The 27,860-nt window shown below is 47.7% G+C and overlaps 1 protein-coding gene across 5 annotated transcripts in view; it reads right to left on the reverse strand.

The window, feature by feature from the left end:
• The window catches only part of FYCO1 (FYVE and coiled-coil domain autophagy adaptor 1), an 85,761-nt gene extending 62,496 nt beyond the window's left edge, over positions 1-23,265 (reverse strand). For 2 of the 5 annotated variants that reach the window (XM_067754110.1, XM_067754108.1), the window contains exons 1-5: positions 23,112-23,263; positions 13,572-13,714; positions 10,483-10,589; positions 8,746-8,871; positions 4,724-4,830 (exon numbers count right to left, since the gene is read on the reverse strand). In XM_067754110.1, coding sequence (XP_067610211.1) covers positions 4,724-4,830; positions 8,746-8,871; positions 10,483-10,589; positions 13,572-13,626 — 395 coding nt within the window. In that variant the 5' untranslated portion in view covers positions 13,627-13,714; positions 23,112-23,263. Of the gene's footprint in view, positions 1-4,723; positions 4,831-8,745; positions 8,872-10,482; positions 10,590-13,571; positions 13,715-14,169; positions 14,331-23,111 lie in introns of those variants that run through there. The other 3 variants (XM_067754109.1, XM_067754113.1, XM_067754112.1) reach the window with 3 other exon arrangements.
• Between the last annotated feature and the right edge of the window lie 4,595 nt (positions 23,266-27,860).

A 27,860-nucleotide genomic window follows, 5' to 3' on the forward strand; every position in this document is an offset into this window, starting at 1 on the left:
TCTTATAATCTTTGGTATTTCTGCAGTGCCCGTTGTGATTTCTCCTTTTTCATTTTTAATTTTATTGCTTTGCGTCCTCTCCCTTTTTTTCTTGATGAGTCTGGCTAAGGGTTTATCAATTTTGTTTATCTTCTCAAAGAACCAGCTTTTACTTTTAGTGATCTTTGCTATTGTTTTCTTTGTTTCTATTTCACTTATTTCTGCTCTGATCTTTATGATTTCCTTCCTTCTACTGACTTTGGGTTTTCTTTGTTCTTCTTTCTCTGGCTGTTTTAAGTGTAGGGTTAGATTGTTTATTTGAGATTTTCCTTGTTTCTTGAGGTGACATTGTATTGCTATAAACTTCCCTCTTAGAACGGCTTTTGCTGCATCCCATAGGTTTTGGGTCATTGTGTTTTCATTGTCATTTGTTTCTATGTATTTTTTAATTTCTTCTTTGACTTCTTCAGCGATCTCTTGGATATTTAGCACCGCACTGTTCAGCCTCCATGTATTTGTGTTTTTTACAGTTTTTTTCCCTGTAATTCACTTCCAATCTCATAGCATTGTGGTCAGAAAAGATGCTTGATACGATTTCAATTTTCTTAAATTTTCTGAGGCTCCAATTCTGACCCAAGATGTGATCTATCCCGGAGAATGTTCCATGTGCACTTGAGAAGAAAGTGTATTCTGCCACTTTTGGGTGGAATGTTCTATAAATATCAATTAGATCTATCTGGTCTATTATGTCATTTAAAGCTTATGTTTCCTTATTTATTTTCTGTCTGGATGATCTGTCCATTGGTGTAAGTGGGGTGTTAAAGCCCCCTACTATTACTGTGCTACTGTCGATTTCTCCTTTCATGGTTTTTAGCATTTGCCTTATGTATTGAGGTGCTCCTATGTTGGGTGCATAAACATTTATAATTGTCATATCTTCTTGGATTGATCCCTTGATCATTATGTTGTGTCCTTCCTTGTCTCTTGTAACATTCTTTATTTTAAAGTCTATTTTATCTGATATGAGTATTGCTACTCCAGCTTTCTTTTGATTTCCATCTACATGGAATATCTTTTTCCATCCCTTCACTTTCAGTCTGTAAGTTTCCCTAGGTCTGAAGTGGGTCTCTTGTAAACAGCATATATATGGGTCTTGTTTTTGAATCCATTCAGCCAGTCTGTGTCTTTTGGTTGGAATGACCTACATTCAAGGTCATTATCGATATGTATGTGCCTATTACCATTTTCTTAATTGTTTTTTTTTTTTTTTGCCGTACGCGGCCCTCTCACTGTTGTGGCCTCTCCCGTTGCGGAGTACAGGTTCCAGATGCGCAGGCTCAGCAGCCATGGCTCACGGGCCTAGCTGCTCCACAGCATGTGGGATCTTCCCAGACCGGGGCACAAACCCATGTCCCCTGCATCAGCAGGCGGACTCTCAACCACTGCGCCACCAGGGAAGCCCTTGGGTTTGTTTTTGTGGGCCTTTTTCTTCTCTTGTGTTTCCCCGCTTAGAGGAGTTTCTTTAGCATTTGTTGTAAAACTGGTTTGGTGGTGCTGAATTCTCTTAGCTTTTGCTTGTCTGAAAAGCTTTTGACTTTGGCATTGAATCTGAATGTGATCCTTGCTGGGTAGAGTACTGTTGGTTGTAGGTTTTTCTCTTTCATCACTTTAAGTATATCCTGCCACTCCCTTCTGGCTTGCAGAGGTTCTGCTGAAAAATCAGCCGATAACCTTATGGGGATTCCTTTGTATGTTATTTTTTGGTTTTCCCTTGCTGCTTTTAATATTTTTTATTTGAATTTCATTTTTGTTAGTTTAATATGTGTCTTGGTGTGTTTTTCCTAGGGTTTATCCTGTATGGGACTCTGTGCTTCCTGGACTTGGGTGACTATTTCCTTTCCCATGTTAGGGAAGTTTTCAACTATAATCTCTTCAAATATTTTCTCAGACCCTTTTTCTCTTCTTCTTCTTGGACCCCTATTATTTGAATGTTGGTGCGTTTAGTGTTGTCCCAGAGGTCTCTGAGATTGTCTTCAATTCTTTTCATTCTTTTTTCTTTATTCTGCTCCTCAGCAATTATTTCCACCTTTTTGTCTTTCAGCTCACTTATTCGTTCTTGTGCCTCAGTTATTCTGTTATTGATTCCTTCTACTGTAATTCAGTTATTGTGTTGTTCACCTCTGTTTGTTCGTTCTTTAGTTCTTCTAGATCTTTGTTAAACACTTGTATTTTCTCAATCCATGCCTCCATTCTATTTCCGAGATTCTGGATCATCTTTATTCTCGTTACTCTGAATTCTTTTTCAGGTAGATTGCCTATTTCCTCTTCACTTATTTGGTCTTGTAGGTTTTTGCCTTGCTCCTTCATTTGTGACGTATTTTTTTGCCATCTCACTTTTTTTTTAATGAGTGGGATTGTGCTCCTGTCTTACTGGTTGTTTGGCCTGAGGCTTCTAACACTAGGGTTTGTAGGCTATTGGGTAGAGCTGGGTCTTGGTGCTGAGATGAGGAGCTCCGTGAGACCTCACTCCAAAGAATATTCCCTGGGGTGTGAGGTCCTGTTAGTCCAGTGGTTCAGACTTGGAGCTCCCACTGCAGGAGCTTTGGCCCAACCCTGGGCTCGTGAACCAAGATCCCGCAAGCTGCCTGGGGCAGCAGGAAAAGAAAGAAACATACAACAATAGCGAAGTAAAAAATAAAATTAGACTAGGAAACTAACAGATATGTTAGGAAAAATATAAAAATAAAAATATAGATGAATCAACAACCGTAAGGTACATTAGTACCACAATAGTAAAAAAGAGGAGGGAAAAGAAAAAAAATAAACAAAAATTTAAAACAGGGGGGGAAAAGGCCTTGCCTGTGGAGGGTGGGGCCTAAGCAAGGGTGAGGTTTGGGGGGTGGGTGGGGCCAATGCTCAGGACCCACAGGGCTGGAAAACACCCTGGGGGCTGTTGGGGTGCAGCTTAGGCTCAAGGAACAGAAGGGGCCCAGGCATGCTCCCCACCCCTGGTCTCAGAGGGCAGGGGACCTCACCTGGGAGCCCAGCGGGCTTCTTGGACGCCCAGCAGTCTTCCTGGACTCAAGTTGGCAGGGCAAATGCCCTCTGCTCCTCCTGGGTGGTCCCTCCCACCTGCCTCTCCTGATCTCCCCGGCCTCAGGGGCACTGATCCTGTCTGGCCTCCACTTCTCCTCCCTGCTCAGTCCCCCTACTGGTTCACTCTGGGGTTTCCTCCCATCTCCTTGGGCATCAGAGTCCCCCACCAGCGGCTGGCAGGCACCCTAGCTGTGGGGAGACACTAATTCTGCATCTTCCCACACCGCCCTCTTGACTCTGCCTCCTCATGTTCTCATATACTTTCTAATTCTTTTATATATATTTTTGTAATTTCATTGTTGCCATTAGGATAGATAAGATTTGCATTTTTTTTCATTGATTATTATATTGTTATTTTCCTTGTTGCTATATAGACTTCCTTATTGCAATTTTATTTATTTATTGGGCAGGCAAAGAGTGAGTTTATTAGCATAGGAAACTTGTGAGAGATACAAGTGGGCAGGCAAGGCAGCGCAGCGGCCCCAAGAACAGAGTAGGCTACATTTTTATAATCAAAGAACAAGTGGGGAGGGGAGACCACCTCTTCTTCACTCTTGGGCAGCTATCAAGGCTTACATAATTAGTTCCTCCTTTAACCCTATACAGTCTAACCTGGACAGTCATGGCGCTACTTAAATCATACGTATATTAGCAAAAGGGTGGTAACATATACTAAAATATGGTAATTCATCTCAGGTTTTGGTATACCTTATTGCAATTTTAAATGATGCCTTGTTATGTCATTTAAAATAATTTGCTGTAATTTTTTAAAATAAATTCATTTATTTATTTATTATTTTTTCTTTTTGGTTGTACTGTGTCTTTGTTGCTGCACGCAGCTTTCTCTAGTTGCGGCAAGTGGCGGCTACTCTTCATTACGGTGCACAGGCTTCTCATTGCAGTGGCTTCTCTTGTTGTGGAGCATGGGCTCTACGCATGCAGGCTTCAGTAGTTGTGGCTCGTGAGCTCTAGAGCGCAGGCTCAGTAGTTGTGGCGCACGGGCTTAGCTGCTCCGCGGCATGTGGGATCTTCCAGGATAAGGGCTCAAACCCGTGTCCCCTGAATTGGCAGACAGATTCTTAATCACTGTGCCACCAGGGAAGCCCTAATTTGCTGTAATTTAACAGCCTCCCATCATTGGACATTGATGGCTTCCATCTTGTGTATTGTAAGTAGCATCACCATTTTTTTTAAATTGAAGTCTAGTTGATTTACAATACTGTGTTAATTTCAGGTGTACAGCAAAGTGATTTGGTTACACATATACATGTACATATCTATATTCTTTTTTTTATTCTTTTCCATTATAGCTTATTATAAGATATTGAATATAGTTCCCTGTGCTATACAGTAAATCTCTGTTTATTTTACATATGGTAGTGTGCATCTGTTAATCCCATACTCCCAATTTATTCCTCTCCCCGCTTCCCCCTTTGGTAACCATAAGTTTGTTTTCTATGTCTGTGAGTCTGTTTCTGTTTCATAAATACGTTCATTCATACTGTTTTTTAGATTCCACATATAAGTGACATCGTATGATATTTGTCTTTCTCCGTCTGACGTTAAGTTGTATCGTTATTATTAGTGAGGGGACTTTGGGTCATTTCTGAATGGTGTGGGGTAAAGCCCAGCACTGTCATGTATTTACCTGGTCACTTTGGTGTTCATGAAGCACTGCTGTAAGGTGTCGGCCAACCTCTGGTGCACCAAGGAGTAGCGAATAAATGCTCTTCCCTTTCCCAGAGATGTTCGGAGCTGGAAAATGTAGATAAAATAGAAATGAAGAGCTGTTAGCCTAACTCCAAATACAGGCCTCATGGATGGCTGACAAAAGCAGAAACAAAACAGGGCAGAAAATGTCACCCAATCCTACCCTACACATAACCTTCACTTACGTCCCTCAAAGAACACAAAACATTTGAGAATGTCACCCCACAGAGGGAGGCCTAAAGTGGGTGGACGTCTTGCAGGCCTCCATCTGAGAATAATCTGTAGACTCCAGCAAACGTGTCAAGGAAGATACAGTCACGAAAGGCTCAAATATCTACTGTGGATTCTACCAGAATGTCATTCTTCCTCCTCTGCTCCAACAGAATGCCTGGGTTTAGAGTCAGAGATGAAACAGTCTGACTTAATTTGGAATATTTACAAAACAGGTTGGAGGTAAATGAAGGGCTTCTCATACCAGAAGTACACTTGAAGAGGAAGAGACGGTCTCAGTTTACCTAATGCCTGGGCTTATTTTTGAAGTTTTGGGAGAAGAGATGCAGGGGAAGAGGCCTAAGGGGCTTGGCTGGAGCCCATGTGGAAGGGGCAAGAGAGAGGAGGGCAAAAGGCAGAGGAGTGTTAGGGGGACTTGTGATGGATGTATAACTGCCTCCTCTGTGTCCTCGTGGAACCATCACTAAAATCCACATATCTGTCAATGCTTTCCTAGTTGGATTTATTTTCAGCTATACCAACTCACTGCATTTAGTCAGAAGGTGCCCAGGGGGTGAGGGCAGGGGTGTTTCTAGGTGGCCCAGTTACACTGAAGTAATGAAAAATGGGTGTGGTTCTGTTTCAGGAAGTCTGAGGTGGACGGAGGGTCCAGGTGCAGGCCTGTCTTCAAAAACTCTCCCCACGGTGCCAAAACATGGCTTCTAAAGAGGTTTCTGGAAGATTGTTGTGACGGTGGTGGGGTATGCTGGTCACAGACTCTGGCCCTAGTTGCCAGGATGGACCATGGGCCATGTAGATCTGATCAAATTAGGATTCATGCTCCCAATGTTTCAGCCCCAGAAGCTCAAGATAAGTAGGCAGGAACTCAAAACCTCTCAACCTACCACATGCACCTGTTCTGTCAGGTGCTGGCTCTGAGCAGGGTAAGCCAAGACCCATTCCCTCCTCACCTCTTCAAAGGTCAGAAATGTTTAACTTGGTGGTTGGGGGAAGGGACGGTAGTGGTTTGACCAAAAGATGGTCCTAATCCTCCATCCTATTAAGAAGCCAGCCATGGTGCTGGAATGAGACAGGAAACATGAGGTATGACCTCAAGCACCGGCACATTCATGATGCTATAAACATCCCGGTACCCAGCACCTTTTAGCTCAGAGCTATATGCCTTCTCATTGCTGACTCGAGGAAATGATACCACAATATGAAGTAGTTTTAAAAAATAAGAAGGTGTGAAACCTCAGAAGACATTTATGTAAGAGGCTGTAAGACATTTTTTCCATGTGAGTTTTGTGGGTTTGGGGTATAGCCAGGAGGTCTGGAAATGAAGGTGGGCAGCAGCCTGACGTGGCTTTATAAAAACCACCATGGCATGTCCGTGGGGAGTGTATCAAGACAGATGCCCAGGGGAGAATCTTGATGACATCCCTATGTCCAAATGCTTCTCCACTGATAAGTGAGGTGAGAACAAAGTGTTCAGTGGTGATAACTAGGAGACCCAGGCAGCCGAGAACAGCTGAGCAAGGCATCCTGAAGTGAAGTGTACTGGTCATACAAATGCACACCACACAGAGGCCCTGCAGCATCTAAAAAGAACCCCACATAACAGCCCATGTCTGTAAGCTCCCAAGGGAAGGGCTTGTTTTTTTGTTTTTATTTATTTTTGGCTGTGACGGGTCTTCGTTTCTGTGCGCGGGTTTTCTCTAGTTGAGGAGAGCGGGGGCTACTCTTCTTTGTGGTGCGTGGGCTTCTCATTGTGGTGGCTTCTCTTGTTGCGGAGCATGGGCTCTAGGCATGAGGGCTTCAGTAGTTGTGGCGCACAGGCTCAGCTGCTCCACGGCATGCGGGATCTTCTCGGACCAGGGCTCGAACCCATGTCTGCTTCAGTGGCAGGCGAATCCTTAACCACTGCACCACCAGGGATGTCCTGGGGCTTCTCCTTAGTAATAAAATGGCCATTGTAACAGCATTTAGAACATTTAATTTTTTGAAGGCAAAGAGTTGAGGCTACATTTTAAATCAGGCCTATTAACTGAACTGATTATATATGTAAAAGGAGCTATTTTAAAAGGTCTTTTTAGGGACTTCCCTGGTGGCGCAGTGGTTAAGAATCCGCCTGTCAATGCAGGGGAGACGGGTTCGAGCCCTGGTCCAGGAAGACCCCACATGCCATGGAGCAAGTAAGCCCGTGCACCACAACTACTGAGCCTGTGCTCTAGAGCCTGCGAGCCACAACTACTGAGCCCACGTGCCACAACTACTGAAGCCCGCACGCCTAGAGCCCATGCTCTGCAACAAGAGAAGCCAACACAATGAGAAGCTCATGCACTGCAACGAAGAGTAGTCCCCGCTCGCCGCAAATAGAGAAAGCCCGCGCACAGCAAAGACCACCCAACAGAGCCAAAAATAAAATAAATAAATAAATAAATTTATTATTTTTTTAAAAAAAGGTCTTTTTAAACATCCTTTGGGGAAGGGAACAGTAATAGTTCCCTTATACTGCAAATGAATATACTGCATAGCCTTGTTGGGTTTTTTTGTTTTTGAACTTTTTGAGATCATGGGTCCACTTTCATCATCCACTTTCTTAATTTTTGTTAGCATCTAATCAGAACTCATTGCACTATACTGAGAAGCGATACAACACTTAATCATGCACCTGAATGTCCCACCAGGCAAGATCTCACGGGACGTATCTGTACTACCTGGACATTAAACCAACTCCTATGAGCCAGGATCTTTCCTCATTTTCTCAGCTGTCAGAAGGTACAGCTGGTGGAAAATGCCCAGCCCTCAGTGTCCACGTGTCTAACACCATCATTCGCTATAAGGAGAAACCCACCTGGCTCCAGCTGGCACGGCCAGGGAGTTCTTCCCAGAGCACCTGACCCTGTGGCCTTTGTGGAAGGCTGGCCAAGGAGCATGTCTGCCAACTTCAAAGGGACCTTAGACTTACTCATGAGATACTGGAAAGAAAGATGAAATATACAAACCCTTTAGGCCTCCTGCCTCAAATCTAGGGGATTACTTGCTCCTTAATGCGCAAAGTTCTTCACTCCCAGATGGACTAGGCTAGTGTGTGTGTGTGTGTGTGTGTGTGTGTGTGTGTGTGTGTGTGTGTGTGTGTGTGTGTGTGTGAGAGAGAGAGAGAGAGAGAGACAGAGAGACAGAGACAGAGAGACAGAGACAGAGAGACAGAGTATGCGCGTTGTTGCTGATCTGGAGTTTTGTAAAACAGCAAAGCCACGGCATTCTGCTCTTGAGGGGCTCAGAACTTAATGTGCGAAGCTGCTTAGTTGTCTCTCAAGATCCCACATCACTCTTCATTTTAAATCCAAGTTTCCTGGGCAAATCATAGGGAAAGTAGCCTAGCAAACTCTAAGAATTTTATCTAAGAAACCGATTCTTTTAAAAAAGGTAAAGGTGTCCTAGGCTGTACACCTCTCGGGGGCACCATGAGCAGACCACAATGTGAGCAGCCCACCCTGTTAGGTTACATTTGGGTTGGGGTCTAATACAGTCAGGACTGAGCCACTCCTCGGCTTGGTAAACACTCACCTAGGTGGCTTCCCAGAGCTCTCAGTGGGCACTGCATATACCTGGACTGGATTTCTTTACTTCCTTCCTACACGTAAACCCTCACTTCCTCACTTGGCTGTTTGCAGCGAAGGTCTCTGCGAGAGAGGTTTAAGGCAGGCAAGGGAAAGAGGTGAGGTCCCTGGCTTCTCTGCTTACCTCTGAAATAGACTTGACGAATCGGATCCCGTCATTGGCTCCTTTCACCTTGGCCAGGCAGGCACAGAAGTAATCCCAGTAGTCCTTCTTGTTGCCCAGGAGGGTGGCCTTCTCTTTCTGATCAAACTGGGCAGGGAAAGGAGAGTGAGGACGTCCAAACCCACTGCTATTTATCCCACCATTTAAACGATGAATAATGACAGCTTCTTAGTTGCCTGGCACTGGGCAAGGCCCTTTATTGGCATTATTTTTATTTACTGGTGAATGAGGGGGTTTTCGCCCTCAATTTACAGGTGAGGAAACTGAGGCTAGGAGAGGTTAAGTAACTAGCTCAAGGTCATACAACTAGTGAGGTTCAGGAATAACAGGCGCCCAAAGGGACCTCTGTGTATAGAGTTGGGTGGAAGACACCAAAGGTGCTATTAAGACATGGTAAAGAAACTCAAATGAAACGTTTTAAGGGTAACATGAAGAGTGTTAACGATGTCTTGACATAGGGAAATGTGTTAGTGACATTTTATCCGTTACTCAACTCAAGTTTCATTACTGTTTTAATATACATAGAATAAATCCAAATAAATGTCAGCCATGAGCCATTTCAAATCTAAAACCAAAATGGGCTGGAAAAAAAAAGCGCCCTATTAATACTTTCATAATGTAAAACAACAGAACCAGTTGAAAAGGCATGTGACCAAAAAAGAGGGGATATATGTATACATACAGCTGATTCACTTTGCTGTACAGCAGAAACTAACAAAACATTGTAAAGTAACTATACTCTAATAAAAATTAAAAAAAAAAAAAAGGCACATGAAAGGTGAGCCTTCAATACACTGAGACACCTCCTCCAGTGGGCTCTCATCCTATACACGTTGGTGGGAGGTGACATTGCAAACTTATGGTGTTCAAAATGATAGAGGATATCTTCCTATAACGTAATGTTCTATAGCATTTTTTTATTATAAAAGATTTGCATACATTGTTAGGACAACTGGATAAAACAGAAAAGAAAAGAAAAAATTATAATGCCTACACCATCACCCTAAGATAACTTCTGTTATCATATTGGTCCATTTCCTTCCTGCCTATTGTAGTTGCCTGTATTTTTTCACATCTGCAGAGTTCTCTAGATCTGTGCTTCTTGAACCAAGCAGATATAAGCATTACACTGTAAACATGTTAGAAGAAAACTTCCTGAGCTGACCTCAGAGATCCTGATTCAGCACGTCAAGGTGGGGACCAAGAGTGCACTTCTAACCGGTTCCCAGGTGATGCCGATGCTGCTGGTCTATGGACCACACTTTGAGGAGCGAGGCTCTAAAACAGGGGCCTCTGGATAATCTTCAGAGGGTCCGCATACTCCTAGGAAATGTGTGATTGCATGTGTATGCATGTGTTTGGGGAGAGATTCCATAGCTTTCACCGGACTGCCAAAGGGGTACGTGACTCCCCCAAAGTTAAGATCCCTGCTATACAGAGAGACCTTGTGACCTGCATTAAGATGACCTAAATCTCTGAAGAATGTTCTCGATTCCCAAAACCATCCTGAGGGGCAACATTCTGATTCCTCAGAGGATCACACTTGGAGGCTGGGGATGGCTCTGACCTTCAGTCTAACCAGGAGGGCTCAACGGCTGCACTGAGCTTTCAGAGCTGCGTCCTGAATGTTGATGAAGAAGCCAAGAGGGAGACAAGAGACAATAGAGCAGAAATCAACACATGACAGGAGTCACTTACTTGAAGGAGATACTCAAGTTTATATGAAAACTTATGCAAGCTGGTGCTGTCATCTGTGACGGGTTCCCCTGCTTCCTTAAATTCTCTGCTTAGCTCTGTCACAGCATCTTTAAGACAACAAACAGGAGCATGTCACCAGATGGAGACTGGCCTCCGAGAGAGCAGCGGGATGGCCCCGGGGAGCAGCAGGCCTGAGTGGCCCATGATGGCAAAGCACCGTGCACACGTGGAGCACTACATAAACATCCATGGGCGGGAACTCCAAGTCAGAAGGCGCTAGGATGTCCTGAGAGCCCACAGGTACTTCACAACAGCTCACCGACTGGGCACATTTCTTGGTCATCCCTGTAGGCCCACCATGTAGGCCTTATCATTTGCGAGTAGTATTTCGTCAAAAATGTCTGCTGTGTGGATAAATCATACAGCAGTCCCCTAATACTGACTTCCTGAGAGCTTTATCCTCTACTCCAGCCATGTTTCTTGTTCTTCACTGTAACCCCACTGCTCGGTACAGTTAAGTCCAGGTTTCCAGAGGACCCAGAATATGCAGAGGTCATGACGACAATGCCAAGAATGACACCACCACCTGCTTCTGTTAACTGAGTACTGGCTAGGCACCAGGCCTCTGCGTGTTTTTCTCATTCAATAGAGCACTGTGAGGCAGGAATTGCTTTATTTCAACAAATCTAAGATGCAGCTGATTTTAAGATGATCCCAAATCCAGAGCTGTTGAAATGTGAAAAAAACGTAAATGCACGGTAGAATTGATGAAAGCTGGCATCATCATCCCCACTTTACAGACGAGGAACTCACGGAGAGGTCAGAGCCAAAGATCACGGCTGGCAAACAGCGGGGCTGAAATGAGAACCCTGGTTTCCTCAGGGGCTCTCTGACCCCAGAGCGCACCTCTTAACTTCTAAGACGATTTACCTCCCAGTGTAGAAAAAGAGGAAAAACCCCTTTGACTCTCACTCACAGCCCTGCCGTGGGACAGAGGGACCGTCAGAAGTTGCGTTTGGTTTAGACACTGAGAAAGATGTCCCCAGCCGAGATGGCTGGGACATGCTGCACAAAGCTACCTCCTCTGACAATTCTTGAAAGAAAAGGAACCCCTAGCCACTGCTCTCAAACACCATGGTTAGAAAGCAGACCTGCCAGGACTGAAGCTGAGCCTGAGCTGCTAAAAGTTAATCAACACTGACTCCTCAAGCAAAGGTCAGCAAATGGCGAAGACATGTTCTTGGGACTGAGTCTCACAACAAGTGACTGTGGTCTGGTGTGTCCTACTAGAAGTGTCTGCTGTGGCGGCACTGACAGCCGGCAGCCAGGGACCAGGAAAGACACACAGCCTTCCTCCCCCACCCTCAGGCTGGGGTAAAGCTCATAACCTGACCTGGGAACTCCTGAAATTTTGAAAGAAGGAGCCTTGGACGTGGAATATGAAATTTCCAGCTCTAATCTCTGATAATTACCAACAGATGAAAAGAAAGGGTCTTGAGAAAGTGTGGTGCCTTTTAAAAATTCCCACCAAAGTGCTCTGAGGGCTGGTTATAGGACGTTGAGATGGCCTTGGGATGTGGGGCATGACAGACGAGGATAGCACATGGGGTGGGAAAGGGCAACTGAACAAATTCTGATGCCTGGACTCCTCCCTGGATCAGGAGCTCTGCCATGGGCTCCTCTCTTCCCTCCAATAAGGACCTCTGGGTCCCAGACTCATCCTTGAGAACCAGAGACTAAAACAGAGAGAAGATGGCTTACTTTGTGGAGAAACCTCTGAAGACCAGGGGCAAACTCAGATTTGCAGGGACTGTCATTTTACTTTCTGTGTGTATGTGTGTGCATGTGTGTGTGTGTATACAGATTTAAAAAGAAAAAAGCCATCTCCCACATTTTAGCTGGATGTAGACTGGTGTGGTTAAGAGCACAGACCCTGGCACCAGGTGTGTGTGCAAACCCAGGCTCTGCCTGACTGGATGTGTGACCGTAGGCAAGTCACTTAACCTCTCTGTGCCTGTTTCCACATCTGCAAAATGGGAATAATAATGGTCCCTGCCTCACAGGACCAAACGTGAGGACTCAATGAGCTATTATTATCTGTGAGACTCGTGCCTGGCACACATGAAATGCCATGAAGGCCCAAAATACTACATAAACAGGAGATACGCCTGAGAAAGTGATTTTTATCTCATCGATATTTGCCTTCACAATGAAGACTGTTGTGGCCTCCACTAACCTGGGTATGAGAGACTGCAGTCGGTTATCACTGTGTCTGAGCAGTTAGGAACCTGCGCCTTGAGTCTGTCAGGAGAGTGTCACTGGGGTCCCCATGACACGGAGGAAGGAGTCAGCTTCAGACTGTGTTGTAGCAAATGTGCTGGTGCTCCAGAGAGGCTTACAAGACCTGCCCTGGTGATTCATGAGGGATGGAAAACTTGCCAAAATTCTCCCCTTGGGACGTCACCTGAAAGGGTGAACCTGGGCCCTGGACTCCACAGCCAGTACAGAACACAGCGGGTTCCTCCCGAGCCTGCTCTCTGCACACGCACCCCCGCCTGCCTTGCCTTTGTCCAGTGAGCCAAGGCCCACAAGTCTCTCTCATTGGGCAACGTTGAGCTCAGGGAAGTCTGGGGGGCAGCAGGCCCAGAACTGGAGTGAGTCCCACCCGGAACCAGGTGGAAGAGCAAAACAAGCAAGATGGGTGTCTCGTCTTCCTGCTTAGAAGGAGGCAGAATATCTCTGCAAATGAGCCAATTCCGCCGTCTCCCAGAGACTCACAATTCAAAGACTTAACGGGTGGTTTGAAAACACAAACACACACACACAGAAATCAGACCCAGACCCAGAAAGAGGTATTTGATTTTGTTTACAAAGTGCCTTTACAGTGCCTGAGAGGAGGGCCAGGCAAGGTCTCCCAGCCTTAACAGGGCGGACATCTGAGCCCCAAATATTTCAATATGATGTGTCCCGAGGGCTCCGATTACTCTCGGTGTAAACACAGATCACAGGGCTAATTTCAGCTGGCAACAGCAAAAGCAGTCACAGCTCTCTCAACACCAAGCTCGGTGTGCCCTGCAGCCAAGCCGTACCTTGCAAATCGCGGATGATTCTCTGCAGCTGGCTCTCCACGCTGGTGGACGCCATGGTAACCGGGACCGTCAGGGGCCGCCTTTCCTGGCTGTGGGCCTCCTGCCTGGGGCCGCTCAGCAGTGGTCAGACTCCAAGGTGGCACCTGCACAGGAGCGGTCACAGACACAATTTAAAGACAGTAGTAGAGGCACACTGCTCTGGGCACAAAGTCGCCCCATCTGGGCATCTTCCCTCAATGGGAAGGGCTTGATCTTTCTGTGTGGGCCTTGCTCTGTGGGCATTCTCTGATACACTTATGTTCAGACACAGGGACCTGGTTGGGAGCTTCAAAAGAAACAAGATCAACTAAAGAGCATGACCTGTTCTTTCTGAGCTCCCCTCCTAGTCTGCCCTTAGGCAGGCCTGCCGCACTTTCCACCTTTAAAAACGCTTCCCAGTGGCTCCCCCATCCCCCTACACCAAGGCCAGAACTAGTCCAACCCCGCTCACTGACCTGCTAAGCCTAAGGTGCCACCACACCAAATCAGCTGTCTCCTCCAGGCCGGGCCCTCCCCCCTCCCCAGGCAGCAGTGGAGGCCTGAGGCTGAGGACACGTACCCTAAGGGCCTCCGGACCAAGGAGAGCCTGGCTTGCCTCTCAGGGAGGTCTGCAGCCTCCAGCCACCAGAGTCCCGCTCGGCTTGGGAGGGCAGACACCAGGGGCCGTCAGGGGCCTGCGCAGCCCTCAGGACCAGTCAAGGGCAGTCTCTATTTTAAGCTCGGTTACAGTTCTCTCACGGCTGGTGAGTCCCGAGTTACCATCGCTACTTGGGCAGCTGCTGAAGTGATTTAAGGACACAGAGGTGGCTGGAGACCAACAAAGAGGAGGAGATATGAGCAGCATCGGAAGGAGGTCTGGACACGCACTTGGACACCACCATATTCTCCTTTCAGAACCTCTAACCCTTTCCTTAGATGTCCGCTGCAAAGGCGTAACATTTGCTGGCAAAAGCAGTTGGCAAGACTAGAGGTGGCCTTAGTAGCTACCCCTAGACGAGGGCCTGCTGCGCACTGGGCCTGTTAGGTGCTTTACACACTGACTCATTTTAATTCTCAGCAGCACCCTGGGAGATAGATAACGTACAAGGGAGAAACTGGCATACAGAGAAGCTGTGTAACTTGTCTAAGGCCCCGGGCCAGTAGGGAGGGGAATCGTGATGTGAACTCTGGTCAGTCTGAATTCAACCCCTTTGGCTCTACAACGGAGCCACTGTCACTACAGCAAATGTCAACCACTTCCACTGGCTTCTAGGAACTGCCCGGAACTCCAGCGCCTCTCAAATGTGCCACCACCTTGAGTGTTTCAAACATGAACTGGTCCTCACTCTCCCACCACGCTCTTCGCCTTACTGCTCTAGGAGACAAGGCAAGAAGATCCAGGGGGAGAAATGGTCACCAACCTCAAGTTCCTCCAAATATTTACACAAGCATTCCAGGTCAGCCTGAGGCCTGGGGAGGGCCTGTCGTGGCGCAGATATGCCAAGGCCTGTTTTTAACTCACAAGCCAGTGCAGCTGTGAGTCAGTGAAAACAAGGCCCAAATAGGGCTTCTCCAGCCTAGGAGGAACTAGACAGGTACATACCTGTACCACACTCCCAGTAATTCGTGACATGGAGCGCCAGAGAGCCAGGGCATCCACAAAGACTCCGCCCAAGTCCCTAGCAAGTGCTGGCACCTGCCATCACAGACACCAAACCGAGGGTGGGTGTGATTTACCAGAAGCCAGCCTGCCCATCCCTGGGCGGCTCTCTAGGTCAGCTGCTGAACACAGAGCCTGAGCAGGGACCAGCCAGGGCCCTAGAGAGCAGGAGCCCAGGATGGGCCAGACTTCTGCAGGGGCTCTGCTGCCTGGGCAGACACTTGGCTCCTCCCCCAGCGAGGAGGAGAGGACCAAGGATCATCACTGTCAATGCACAGCTGTCCCGGCACCACACGGTCAAGTGCAGCCTGGGGATACTGGGGCAACAAGGCACCATCCAGCCCTGGAGGAGCTCGGCTGTGCACCAAGAAGACAGACAGAAAAGCATCCAGATATGCGGATATGGCAGAAGAGGTCCATGCAGAGACATGAATAAAAAGTTATGGGTACTCAGCAAGGAGAGGGAATGAACCAGGGATATACACAACAAATGATGTTTGCCGAGTGAAAGAAGCCAGACTGAAAAGCTACCTACTTTATGATTCCATCTGCATCCTGTTCTTACAAAGGCAAAACACTGGGGGGGAATCAGATCCATGGGTGCCAGGAGCTGAGGGGGAAGGGAGGGTTTGACTACAAGAGAGTATGCAGAAATTTTGCTGGGCAACTCTACTCTGTGTCGTGATTATGGTGTTGGTTACATGACTGTATATATTTGACAAATATATATTTGTCAAAACTCACATACTGTACATCTTATCTCAGCAAACAAAAGAGCAGCATTGGTATGAATTTAGCAAGATGCAATGGGACCTGAGGAAGGGAACTTTCCTTCTGCTGGGGGAAGGGAGAGGATGGTGGACACTCTCAGTAATGGCAACTTAGTTGGGTGATGAACAGGACGTCATTGAAGAGACCTGAGGAGGAAAGGGCGCCAGGGTGGAGGGCACAGCAGGTGTAGAGGCTGTTTGTCTACCTGCACTCCCCTTATTTGACTATGGTCACCAGAGAGCTTTGTACCTTCGGGAAGAAATAATCTTGTAAGAAGATAACCTATACCCCATGAGTCCACTGGGTCTCTGTGTATACTTACTTAAAACTAGGCTGAGACTCGCAAATGACAGAGAGGGCGGAGCCTGGAAAGGAAGCACTAACGACAACAGATTCTTAGTCATCCAGGCTCTGGCTGGGACAACGCATGAACTATAAGACCAGCTGGATTTCCTAGAAACCAGCCCTCTTTGGAGCCTGGCACAAGGGCAATAGTGTCTGTAAACCAAACTGGCATCTTGGAATGACGAGCCTGAACAGGTAGAAACATGCTCCTTCAAGACTTCTTGGCACTTTGGTGAAGCCGCAAGTGTCAGCCCAAGCCCAGGAGGCCTTCTCCGCCTGAGCCTCGGAGTGCCTCCCTCCGCTGAGGCCAAGTTCCCAGGCCACGGGGTGAGCTGTGCCCAACCACTGATTACACAAGTTGATTTTCCAAAGACCCTCTGCCTCACCACCAAGATGAGCCCTGAGAAACCGCTGCTGGGCCTATAAGGGCACAGTGACTACACAGTGACCCACCACAGCTGTGGGTCACCACCTCACAGGTTTTCAGGAAGCAAATGGTCACCACAGGAATGCTATTTTCATGGACTTGAAAGAATGACTCTTCGCATTCTGGCCTCCCTTTTCCTGGGCCTGAGGTTATTATTAAACTTCAAAAGACACAGAATGGGGCACAGTCTCTCTCCACTCCTTGGTCAACTTCCTTGTGTCTCTAGATAAGCCTGCCCTTTGGTTTAGGGATGAGATATTTTTTACTCACAACACTTCTGACACCAAATGTGTGGCTTTTTCCCCCACACCGATATCCAGTTGACACTAATGGGTGTCCTACAATTCAATTCAATTCTTTTTCTTTTTGGCCATGCCGCAGGGCTTGCGGGATCTTAGTTCCCCGACCAGGGATTGAACCCGTGCCCTCGGCAGTGAAAGCGTGGAGCCCTAACCATTGGACCACCAGGGAAGTCTCTCAATTCAATTATAACTCTAACTACCTGAAGCCAGTGCAGACCCCATAGGTTAAAGGCTCAGTCCACAAGACTGCCCCGGCTTCAGACACCAGTCACAGGTCCCAGTACCTGTCACTACCTGTACCTCTGACCAACCAGCTATAAACTGGGGTTCCCAAAATCCCCATCTCAGGTTCTATAATTTGCTAGAACGGCTCACAAAACTTGGGGAAACATTTTTACTATAACTGGTTTATTTTAAAGGACACAATTCAGCAACAGTGAAATGCAAGAGATGCAAGATAAGGGGGGTGGGGTGGGAGCTTCCATACGCTCAGAGCTCTGCGCCCTCCAGTACTTCAATGTGTCATCAGCACAGTATTTCTCAGAATCCTGTCATCTGAGGTTTTTACGGAGGTTTCATTACATAGGCATGACTGATTAAATCACTGGCCACTGGCCATTTATGCCACCTTCAGCCCCTCTCCACTCCCCAGAGGGGTCTAAGGGTGGGGCTGAAAGTCCTCTGGCAACCAGCCCTCAGGCAGAAGCTATCTATCCAGGGGCCCATGAAGAGTCATCTTAGTAGCATATGGTTATGCTTATGGTTGAAAGGGTTTTGCTATGAATAACAAAAGACACTCCTATTACTCAGGAAATTCCAAGAGTTTTGGAAGCTCTGTGCCAGGAACCAGGGTAAGAGATCAAATATATATTTCCTATTATATTACGGGAATCACAGACTTCTGGCATGGACCAGTGCGATCCTGACCTCTACAACCCATTGGCAACCTGCTCTCCTAACTCAGGAGACACTCCACACCGCCATGGGCTCCAGGACTCCAGCGCCTTGCAAGGCCCCCAAAGTGCAAATCACCTCCATCAACCCAGGGTCCTTGTTGCAGACATTGTGAACACCTCCATCACTGTCTCTAGCAAGCTCTTTCAAATAGCAGAGAAATTCATTTTATAAAATTTGGGGGAACACTGGATTCTCTTGCCAACAACTCAAAATTATGTTTAAGCTTATCCAGAATGTCTGAAAACATCCAATCTTCTGGTAAAGAGGAAAAGGGACTAAACGCGTTTTTAAAAATTCTTATTTATTACTTGGTACTGTTACCTGGGTTCCTCGTCACAGCCCATGTATTATTTTAGAGGTAAAGGATCTTCCCTGACCTCCAAATTCCTCCCATACCTGCCTAGATGTGCCTTAAACAACAGAGACGGCAGTTCAGTCCCAAATTAAGATACGAAGACGCTGACTCATGGAAACTTCTTTACACTATGGTACAAATGACTAATACTCATGATGTTGCCCCCAAACTGGCTCTGGCAGGAGAAACACAGTGCCAGCTGAAATTGCCACTTGCCATCTGCCTCTACAAGGATTAAGCCACTGCAGCCATTGACCTTCAAGACATCCTGAAAGGAGTTCAGGGTGGAGATCAGGAATGAGGCACTCTGTGCTCTGGGAAAAACTGGCAGAACAAGCCTTCCGATAGTTCGACATTTTCAGGAGAAGATTTTACGAGCCTAAATTCTTCCATCTTCTCATATACAGAAAAGCACTCAAATCATTAACAGTGACATCTGCTCCTCGTGACTAGCAGCAAGCCTTGCCACAATGTGTGACTGACTGCACGCACCCCCTTCACTAAAACCATATATACTGACCTTCCCCCCCTTAACAAAACTTAACCCACGGCTCTCATGTTGTGTATTTTTTTTTCAGCTGACAACAGCATCTGAGTAGCCACATAAGGAAAGAAGGATCAGAAGGGGAGGAGGAGGTCTGGGGCATAGAAGACAACCCTGCCCTGCCTGCCAAATTTGCCATACTTGCTCCCAACACAACAGCTAAGACATGACCCAGAGAGGGCACCATACAGTCGGCTCCTCCCCGACTCCCAAACAAGCTGGGGCATACACGTTGTCAACTCCACCCTGACTGGGAAAGAATGTTAACAAGGACAGTTCAGACCAGTCAAAAGCAGGAAGCCTTTCCGAAGAGTCCATTGCCTCGGCCTGGTTCAGCACACCCAACAGCATCTATCTAGTTGCCACCTATGGAAAGGGGGCACTTGGCTGGTACCTGCAGCTGTGAAGGCCTGGAGGTCCTGGGGCTCAGTGCTGAAACGGTCAGTGGTCAGGCAGACTGCCCTCACCAGAGCTTCTAGATGGTGCCCAGGAGAGTGCTCAAGAGTTTATCAGAGGCCAGCTCAGAGGCCAAGATTTCAGCACACGTGAACAAAGGCTCATTAGGCGACACAATTATAATTAAAGACCTATAATTAAAGGGCTGACCAACTGCAGGCCTGGGTCATCTCGCCCAAACCACTCCTTGCTTGTAATCTTCTCTTTCTTAAAGGGAATGAAGACTTGAGACTTTGCCATCACTTCTTGAAACTTCTCTTGGCCCCCTCCCTCCCACCAACAATTCCAGGTCTCTTGGTCACTCCCCCTGGAACATACACAAAACTAGCCCCGATTCCAGTCTGCTGACCCAGGAGAGCAGGGTCAAGAGGGACTTGTGGTTGTGCGGTGTTGCTTCTGGGCTTGGAGAAAGCTATCTTTTTTACGAAGGTGGGCAGTTGCTCAGGAAGGAGCCACATATCCACATTTGGGGGTGCAGGGCGGAGGTCTTGCCACTGGAAAGCCCAGAGAAAACATCCAGGAAGCAATGGGCAAGGAAAGTGTCTTCTCTTCTCTCAATCACTGCTGAGTCCTGCCAAGCTGGACCCTATTCAGAATGCAGAATCAGATTCATCTTGTGAAATTTCCATTCCCTATCATGTAACAAATAATGCGATAAAGATTATGCCATGATTGGGTGAGCCCCATGGTACATTTAGTTCAAAGTACTGACCTCTTCCTACTGTGTGTGCGTGTGTGTGTGTGTGTGTGTGTGTGTGTGTTTTCAGATACAGTGGAGAGAGGTTACCCTTTACCTTCCTCCACGGAGGAGGTGTGCAAGGAGAAGAACAGACATTCTCGGTGGTTAACTTTGGCTGAGGCTTCTAGGCCCCGCTCCTGACCCAGGCTGTAGATGCCCTGGAAAAAGCAGCTGGGGCTACAGTTCCTTCCAGCTCCACATTAAGCCGCCACCTCTGGTTCAGTTGCCAGCCCACCCTGGACCTCTTACAGGGATCCTCCTCTTGGCCTAGCCCTCTGCAGACTGATGGCTTGCTTGGAATGCTTTTTCCCTTCAGGATTTTCTTCTGGATTCCAAGGGCTCCCCTAACTCGGTTTTCTGCCCCAGGCCAAGGGTGTAGTACCCCAGGCTCCTGAGATGGTTAGCCGGACCTGCCCTTGGGCTCTGAAACCAGCCACACTGCCACAGGACTATACCCAGACCACAGACTCTCCTTAAGTCTGTCCTCCGAAACACACCGGCACGCACATCCTCATCCCCGTGAGGAGGATCTGACCCAACTAGAAACAGGCACCTGGTTTCTTTCAAATGCCACAGAGAACAGCAAGGACCACCGGCGGCCACTAAAACCACCAGGCTGACTGGCTCCAAAGTGAGGAAGAGGGAGAAACACCTCCTGCCCAAATCAGCACAGTTCTGTCATCCTCATCCTGTAAAAGCCAGGGAGCCCATGCACTCTGAGGCCGAAGCTCTTATGAGGACAGTACAGTAACACATCTAAGAACAGCATGATAAACAGAGACCCATGGAAACAGTTCCAAACCCACCCTACTGATTGATTTAGGTGTTCAAACAGAGGCTATTAAACCAACCAAAAGCTTAAAAAAAAATCTGGCATTGAGATCACAAACAGGAAATATTGTTTATCTTTTGAGCAACACAATGACATCCATCCACTAGGTGAACAGATGTTCACAAGGCCAAACTCGAATCATCTCTGCTCACAGGCGGCCTCTGGTTAACGAATCTTACCTGCTCTGCTGCCTGGGCTGGCTAGTGAATGTGGCTCCAGACTCTGAGTTCCTATCAGTGATTTTCACCATGACACCACAGCTAGACAATACGCTTCCTCTGCCTCAGGTTTAAAGACACTTTGGTTTTGAGTCACCAAAGCTGTCCTTGGAATCACCAGAAAATGCAGGTTACCCATTAGCCAAGCCTCTCCCCTAAAGGGAAGACGGGGACTGCCATTCTTGAGTGCCTGTTGTATGTTCTAGAGGCAGCAGCCCACAGTCTCAGTGACCAACATGGGACAAAGTTACCAACTGCTCTGATCTTGTGCTGTTTTGGGTGGTTCCTCTTGTCACAAACATCTGTGGGGGCCATTCCATCCCAGAAGGACCAGGTTAAAAGCATGGCTCCTGAACCCATGCTGGTGTCCCAAAACCAGTCACAAGGAGCAAAGACCATCCAAAGAGTAGCTAGAGGATCGACTCTAAAGCAACACAAAAATAACTGGAGTAAAATATTAACTGTAGAGTCTAACAGGTGGGTATATGTTCTCTATACAATTCTTTCAATGATTCTGTATGTTTGTTTTCCCAAATTAAAAACTGAATGAAGCATTATGCAAAGAACACTTTTAACAGAAACAGAAAATCTTTTTCCTACAGCCTTTTCACGTTCTTTTAATCAAAGAAGGCCCCGTCCCATCACTGAGACAATTAACTCTGATTTCCAGGGTGATTAATAATAACGGCTCAAAACTGGTACAGGGCATTCAATAATTTCTGAACAGTAGCTCTCAAGGGAGGGAGGGTCAAGTGGAATCTACTCAACATGGGCCCACTTCAGAGGGGTGGGAGCCACTGAAAGCAGAACCTCAGCGTGACAGCTCTTCCCCAGCTACAATACCCAGCAGCCCGCATTAGGCAGATGGCAGGGGAGTTAAGCTTGCTACAGAGCACAAGGCTGGAAGTGGCAGGAGAGCAGTGAGCAGATTAACGCCTGATCCTCTGCCCTCAAAGAGCCCCTGACCCATTTCTCTGTTGGGAAAGGAAACTGCTGTGGTAAGACAGGCAGAGGGACAGAGAGGCTGCGGCCAACACCGGTAGTTTCAAAGAGTGCTCTATTTTGCTCTGGAGGGGGGCAGCGGATGGAACTGTGAAGAGTGACAAGGGGCATCAGATGACACAAGTGCACTATCTGGGAGCCACGTGCTTAAGGTGTCAACCACACATGCTTTTCTGAGGAAAAGTAAAATTCAGCCCTCCCCTTACACCCTCCGGCCTAGGTTCTTCATATCACGGACCCTAGCCGAAGTCCGGTGCAGCCACACCACAATCCAAAAATCCACAGGTGTTTCAGGAACAATCACCTGGGGGCTATCTCGAAACCCTACACCAAAGCACAAGAGACACTGGGTAAAGAGAATGCGCCATGGCCTGGGGATGGCCCAGGATGAACAAACCGTCCCCTTACGAGAGGGGAAAGACCCGGGCAAAGTTAAGTCTTGGAGTTTTGCAAAGTTAAGGTCTGGGCTGTCCCGGCCCAGCTGAGCCAGGAAATACGCCTCTTCAGGTTATCGGCCTCTTGGACAATGCAAGCAGAAACTCGGGGACCTGTCCCTCCTGTGCTTAAAGACTCCAAGACTTGTTCTGAGACCACACATGTGGGATCCTTGGCCGTCGGGTGTTTTGGAACTGGTGTTTGGGCGGAGGGGGGAGGGGGGCTGTCTGTCTTTCTAACTGATTACCAGAGGCAGCCTGGGTTCCAGGGTCAGATTCACCGGCCCTAGGTGCTTCCTAGGCCCGCTGGGCAAGGGCATTGGGCAAGGGCTCCGGCAGAGTCTGTGGGACACCCGGCATAAGGGCGGAGGCGGTAAGGGCAACAGGTGACAAGCCGCGCCTGGAGGGAAGTTCTCCGCTCCGGAGACGACAGCAACTAGAGGTGCCCCATGAGTCCGGACGGCCATCCGCAACACTTACGCGCTCGTGGGTCCACGCTGGGACAGAACCGAAACTTTCTGCTGCCAAGCGGAAGAGTACGAGAGCGCGGTGTAGGCGGCCATGATACGCAGACCCCCTCCGCAGACTGGCGCAGACTACAACTTCCAGCATGCTCCACAGGGCCTCTGTCTACAACTCCCATCGGACCCCACGGACAGAGTGCGGACTACAACTCCCGGCATGCTCCGCAGAGCTGATGCTCACAACGCCCACTGGTTCCATGGCGGCAGCCGGCTTTAAATTAACCCTTGCAATCCCTGGGAGCACGTGTGTCCACAAATCGTATGTCTGGGATCCTGAAAGCAGTGCTGTCCACGTGTGGCTTTTGAGAATTTGAAATGTGACTAGTTTGAGTTGAATTGTACATGTGCTGTAAGTGCAAAATACACCTGAGTTCCAAAAGAATGTAAAATAGCTCATTAACATTTTTATATTGATTCCATGTTGAAATAATAATGTTTTAATATATCGGGCTAAATAAAAAGCATTATATATTGCTGGGCCTAATGGTCTATCTTTTCATCCCCCTTGCTACTTAACACAGGGACCTGCTTAAAATCACTGCTCAAAAACTATGTGTTAATGAATGAACTATCACTCCTAACCTCCCTACTCTCTGCCCAATTTCTATTTATAAGTTACATTTTCTATTTATACGTTGTGAAGCACTCTGAGGCTGCACTCAATAGAACAAAATGCACTCATTAGTAATGAATGGTCACAAGAGAGGAGAGGAACAGTACCTGGAGTACTTCAGCCTATGACTGGACTCCAAAACACCCTTCTACCTCACAGGACTTAGCTGTTGGGTGTCCAGTCAGGAGCCATGGCCCAAACATTACAAATGCACAAAGAGGGGAGTTATCTGGTAGAATAATTCAGGAAAGGAAATAGATTTAGGCTATGGCATCTCATTAGCCATCTTTTCTGAGTTAGTTGTAGAGAAGGCAGTGAGTTAGATGAATGGAATAGTCAATTTGTGGGAGCTGGGGAGAAGTGATTTCCATCCTTCCTGTTGGGATGGAAACAATGAAAGGAAAAGGGAAGAGGGGGAAGGAGATGGCAAAGGGAAATCATTCATCCTGAAATGCAGTCCCCCTAAAACTGAGTCCCCCTGCCAAGGGAACAGACACAGGTGGGTACTTCCTTCCCCAGACTCCCACAGTTCACTGCAAAGTGCCTTGGAATAATTTTAATGACACATTTAAGGTGTCCGTTCCCAGTTGTGTGGACAATCAAGCCAGGTCGTTCTCTCTCAGTCAAGAGGGTTCATCCAGGTCACCTGGAAAAAGGGCCAAGATTCCCTGGGACAAAAGTAATCCTATGGAAATCTTTCCCCACACAGGAATGACCAGAGGCTGGCCAACTTGAGAGTGGCGCTTTGTGGTCTCACTCCCCTCAACGTGGCCCTCCCATAGCCTTTGCACAGGGCCCGGAACAGGCCCTCTACAAAAGTGGCCAGGGACCTGCTGGAGGTCTACATATCCCTCCCTCACCCCCACCCTCGTCTCTACTCCCCGCAACCATCCAATTCCACGTGCCATCTGTTGCCCATGTCTTCTCTCTAACTGTGGGTGATGCTCAAAGCTGATTTTCTTTTTTCTTTTAGTAGGTTTTTTTTAAATTAATTTATTTATCTGGTTGTGCCAGATCCTAGTTGTGGCAGGTGGGCTCCTTAGTTGCGGCTCAAGGGCTCCTTAGTTGCAGCATGCAAACTCTTAGTTGCGGCATGCATGTGGGATCCACTTCCCTGGCCAGGGATCGAAGCCGGTCCCCCTGCTCTGGGAGCGTGGAGTCTTAACCACTGTGCCACCAGGGAAGTTCCCAAGGCTGATTTTCTGAAATGATAAAGTCAAGGAGCCAGGCAGGCCACCTTTGTCATCCTTTGGTCCTTCTAGCCACACTCTTTTGTGGAGGGGATAGGGGTGTGGGATGTGGGGGGATTGCAACAACCCTACACCTAAAATCTGGGCTGACCCCAAGGTGGAGAGGGGAGCTCTGTACTCGGAATAACTTGGTGAGGATTTAGGATAACTTTCTTTCCCTTACCAAAATCCCCTGCAAACCTGCCAAATACATCCTACCAAGTTTTCAGGATGCCTGAAATTCCCAGCAGGAAGTGGTATCATTCCTTCTGGCTGGAGGGTTGATCTTTGGAAGGTACTTGTTCAGGCACCATGGGTCACGAGACAGAAAAAACCTTGGACTTGAAGGCAGAAAACATAGGTGCCAGACCACGGGAGAGATAGGGACAGAAAGCTGAAGCTAGGAGCTCTCAAGACAGACTTGGCCTCCTGGACAATTTCACCTAAGGCCTGAATGGAGCCAATCTCCTACCATCCTGACCTACACAGGGCTTGTTTGACACTTTATCTCCAGTCCTCCTTCTGTATCACTCCTTTCACCCAAGATCTTAACCCAGATCCTTCATAAGCAGAGAAATTTTGAGAATCCTAAATAATGATCTTGGGTAGAAATGAAGGGAACATAACCAGTCTGAGGTAAGTCAGTACATGCTAATCTTTTATTTGCATATATGATACAGTGATGCTTTCTGTTTTTATGAGATGATTTTAAGAATAATTCATATTTGTCCCGTCACAGGCAGGTTTCATAAATGAAAGCCGCGAGTTCAACAAACCAGACACTGTCCGGGCTGGTGGGCCCAAGAGAAGAGCTCATGGGAAGCCCATTGGGGCGGTGCCTGGTGTTGACCGGAAGACATAAGCAAGTGTGAGAAGAAGAAACAGAAGTAGAAAAGAGTCAAAAAGATGGTCTCCTATCCACTTACTCAACCAACCACAAACATTGCTGGGCACTGAGGGAGGTTCTAGACATGCAACATGGGGTTTGTGCCCTCAAGGAACTTCCACTCTGGCTTGGGTCATCTGAGGTCTGGGGCTGCCCCAGGCTTGCAGGCATGTTCCTATTTAGAGATCAGCAAGGTTTCTCTCTTGCTGATTTTGTCCGAGAGTGTGGAGGTGGAAATGCTGTGAAGAGGATCTTCCCTCAGAGCTGCTGTGGATTTTTTTATGCTCCAGGAGTGGTAGGAGGTCTGCAGCACCGGGTCCAGGGCACCATTTTTTGACTGGAGTAGGAGGCATAGGCCCACAATGGTCCAGTTGAGGTTGAGCAGTGGTTTCAGTGGGTAGGGGGAGGGGAAAGCAGGAGGTTGTGGTCCATGAAGAGTGTGGTCAACAAATGTGGGGTGTGGTCACTGGGGTGCAGCTTGTGGGTTGCTTCCTTCAGCAGTCCTGCCCAGGTTCCCTTTCTGGTAGGACGGATGCCCCTCCATCTTCCCATTCATCCCTCTCCTTCTCTGTGCCTCTTCCCTTGGATTCCCAAGGAGCTAGATTAGGAGAAGACTCTGGATTAAAAAGATTACCCCGGGAGCTAGTCTACTAGGGATGCCAAAACATCACTAGAAATGCAAAGAGACAAATGTGATTGTACTGATGAAGTGCTCCCAGGGATACAGCTATATGTGTTGAAAAGAATACTTAGGTAAGTATCTTGGGATGTAAAGGAATGGGATGGGGCGAGAAGAGGGTGGAGTGAGGGCATGCATGCTCTGTAGGGATACAAGCTCCCCAAACCTGCCTTCTAAGAAGAGTGGGCTCAAAACCTGCTTTGGTTTGGCGAAGTGGGTGTGTCAGTGGAGTCCTCAGCTCTCCTGATCCCTGGGCTCAGCCCGCCCTCTGAACAAAAGTTGAATAAAATTGTAATAATATCAATTTGAAGGAGTGCAGAATGATTAGCCTGACCAGAAGCTCATAGGCTTAGCTCTGACCCCATAACTGTCTTTCCTTTTGCTGTTCCTTTCTTCTGTGGTGAGTGATGGCCCCACCAACTGGCTATAAGTCCACGGGAGTTTTATCCCTTCAAGGGTGCACTACCCAGCCCTCTCCAACAGGTGCTACAGGGCTAATTCTTAAAACTAGACCCTCACTCTTCCCCAGTCGGCTCAAACTCCTTCAAGGCTGGCTGCCCAGGGGCAAATAGATCATTGATCAATTGCAGCAGGAAGGGAAGGGGAAAATGCTTTACAAGCTCTCTAGGCTCCAGGTGAGGGCTCTATTAGTAGCTACTTTATTCAACAAGCATGTATTGAGTGCCGGCTGAGTGCAAAGTCCTGCTCAAGGGACTGTGGAAGACTCTGGAATTCCCATTTTCAAGGAGTTGCAGCCAAATGTTCCTAACTGGGGTGCATGTCAGGATCACATGGGGAGCTTTTCCAAAGGCCCCTCTCCAGAGCTGAATCAGGTTCACAGATTGAGACCAGGTCTGTGGGGTATGGGGAAGCTCAGAGGGTGGTTTTTATCTATGTCCTCGGATGTGAAGCTCTGGGACAGTGTAAGAGACAGGCATGTGTACCACTAACTAAAAAGCACGGGCAAGTTTACCCAATGCCACAGAGAGAGATAAGCAACGTGCTGTGAGAGTGGAGACTAGCGAAGAAAGGTTAAGATTTATAAAGCAGCAGCCTGGGCAGGCAAGGCAGAACATGTCACATGAGCATGGCTCTCACAAAGAGCGCAAATCGTAAGAGTAATCACAGCTATCATTCTTTTCTCCCACTCAGTACACAGTGATAGAACACCAGGGTCCACCGCTCGGCAGGGTGCAAGACCTGGTTCCTGCCCTCCGGCAGCCTGCAGTGTGATGGGGCAGGGAGATAGGACACCCATGGGTGTAACTACGACATGCTGGAGAGCGCCAAATACTATT

Source organism: Pseudorca crassidens, chromosome 10 (genome assembly GCF_039906515.1).
Source record: "Pseudorca crassidens isolate mPseCra1 chromosome 10, mPseCra1.hap1, whole genome shotgun sequence".
In the NCBI taxonomy this organism is placed as follows: Eukaryota; Metazoa; Chordata; class Mammalia; order Artiodactyla; family Delphinidae; genus Pseudorca; species Pseudorca crassidens.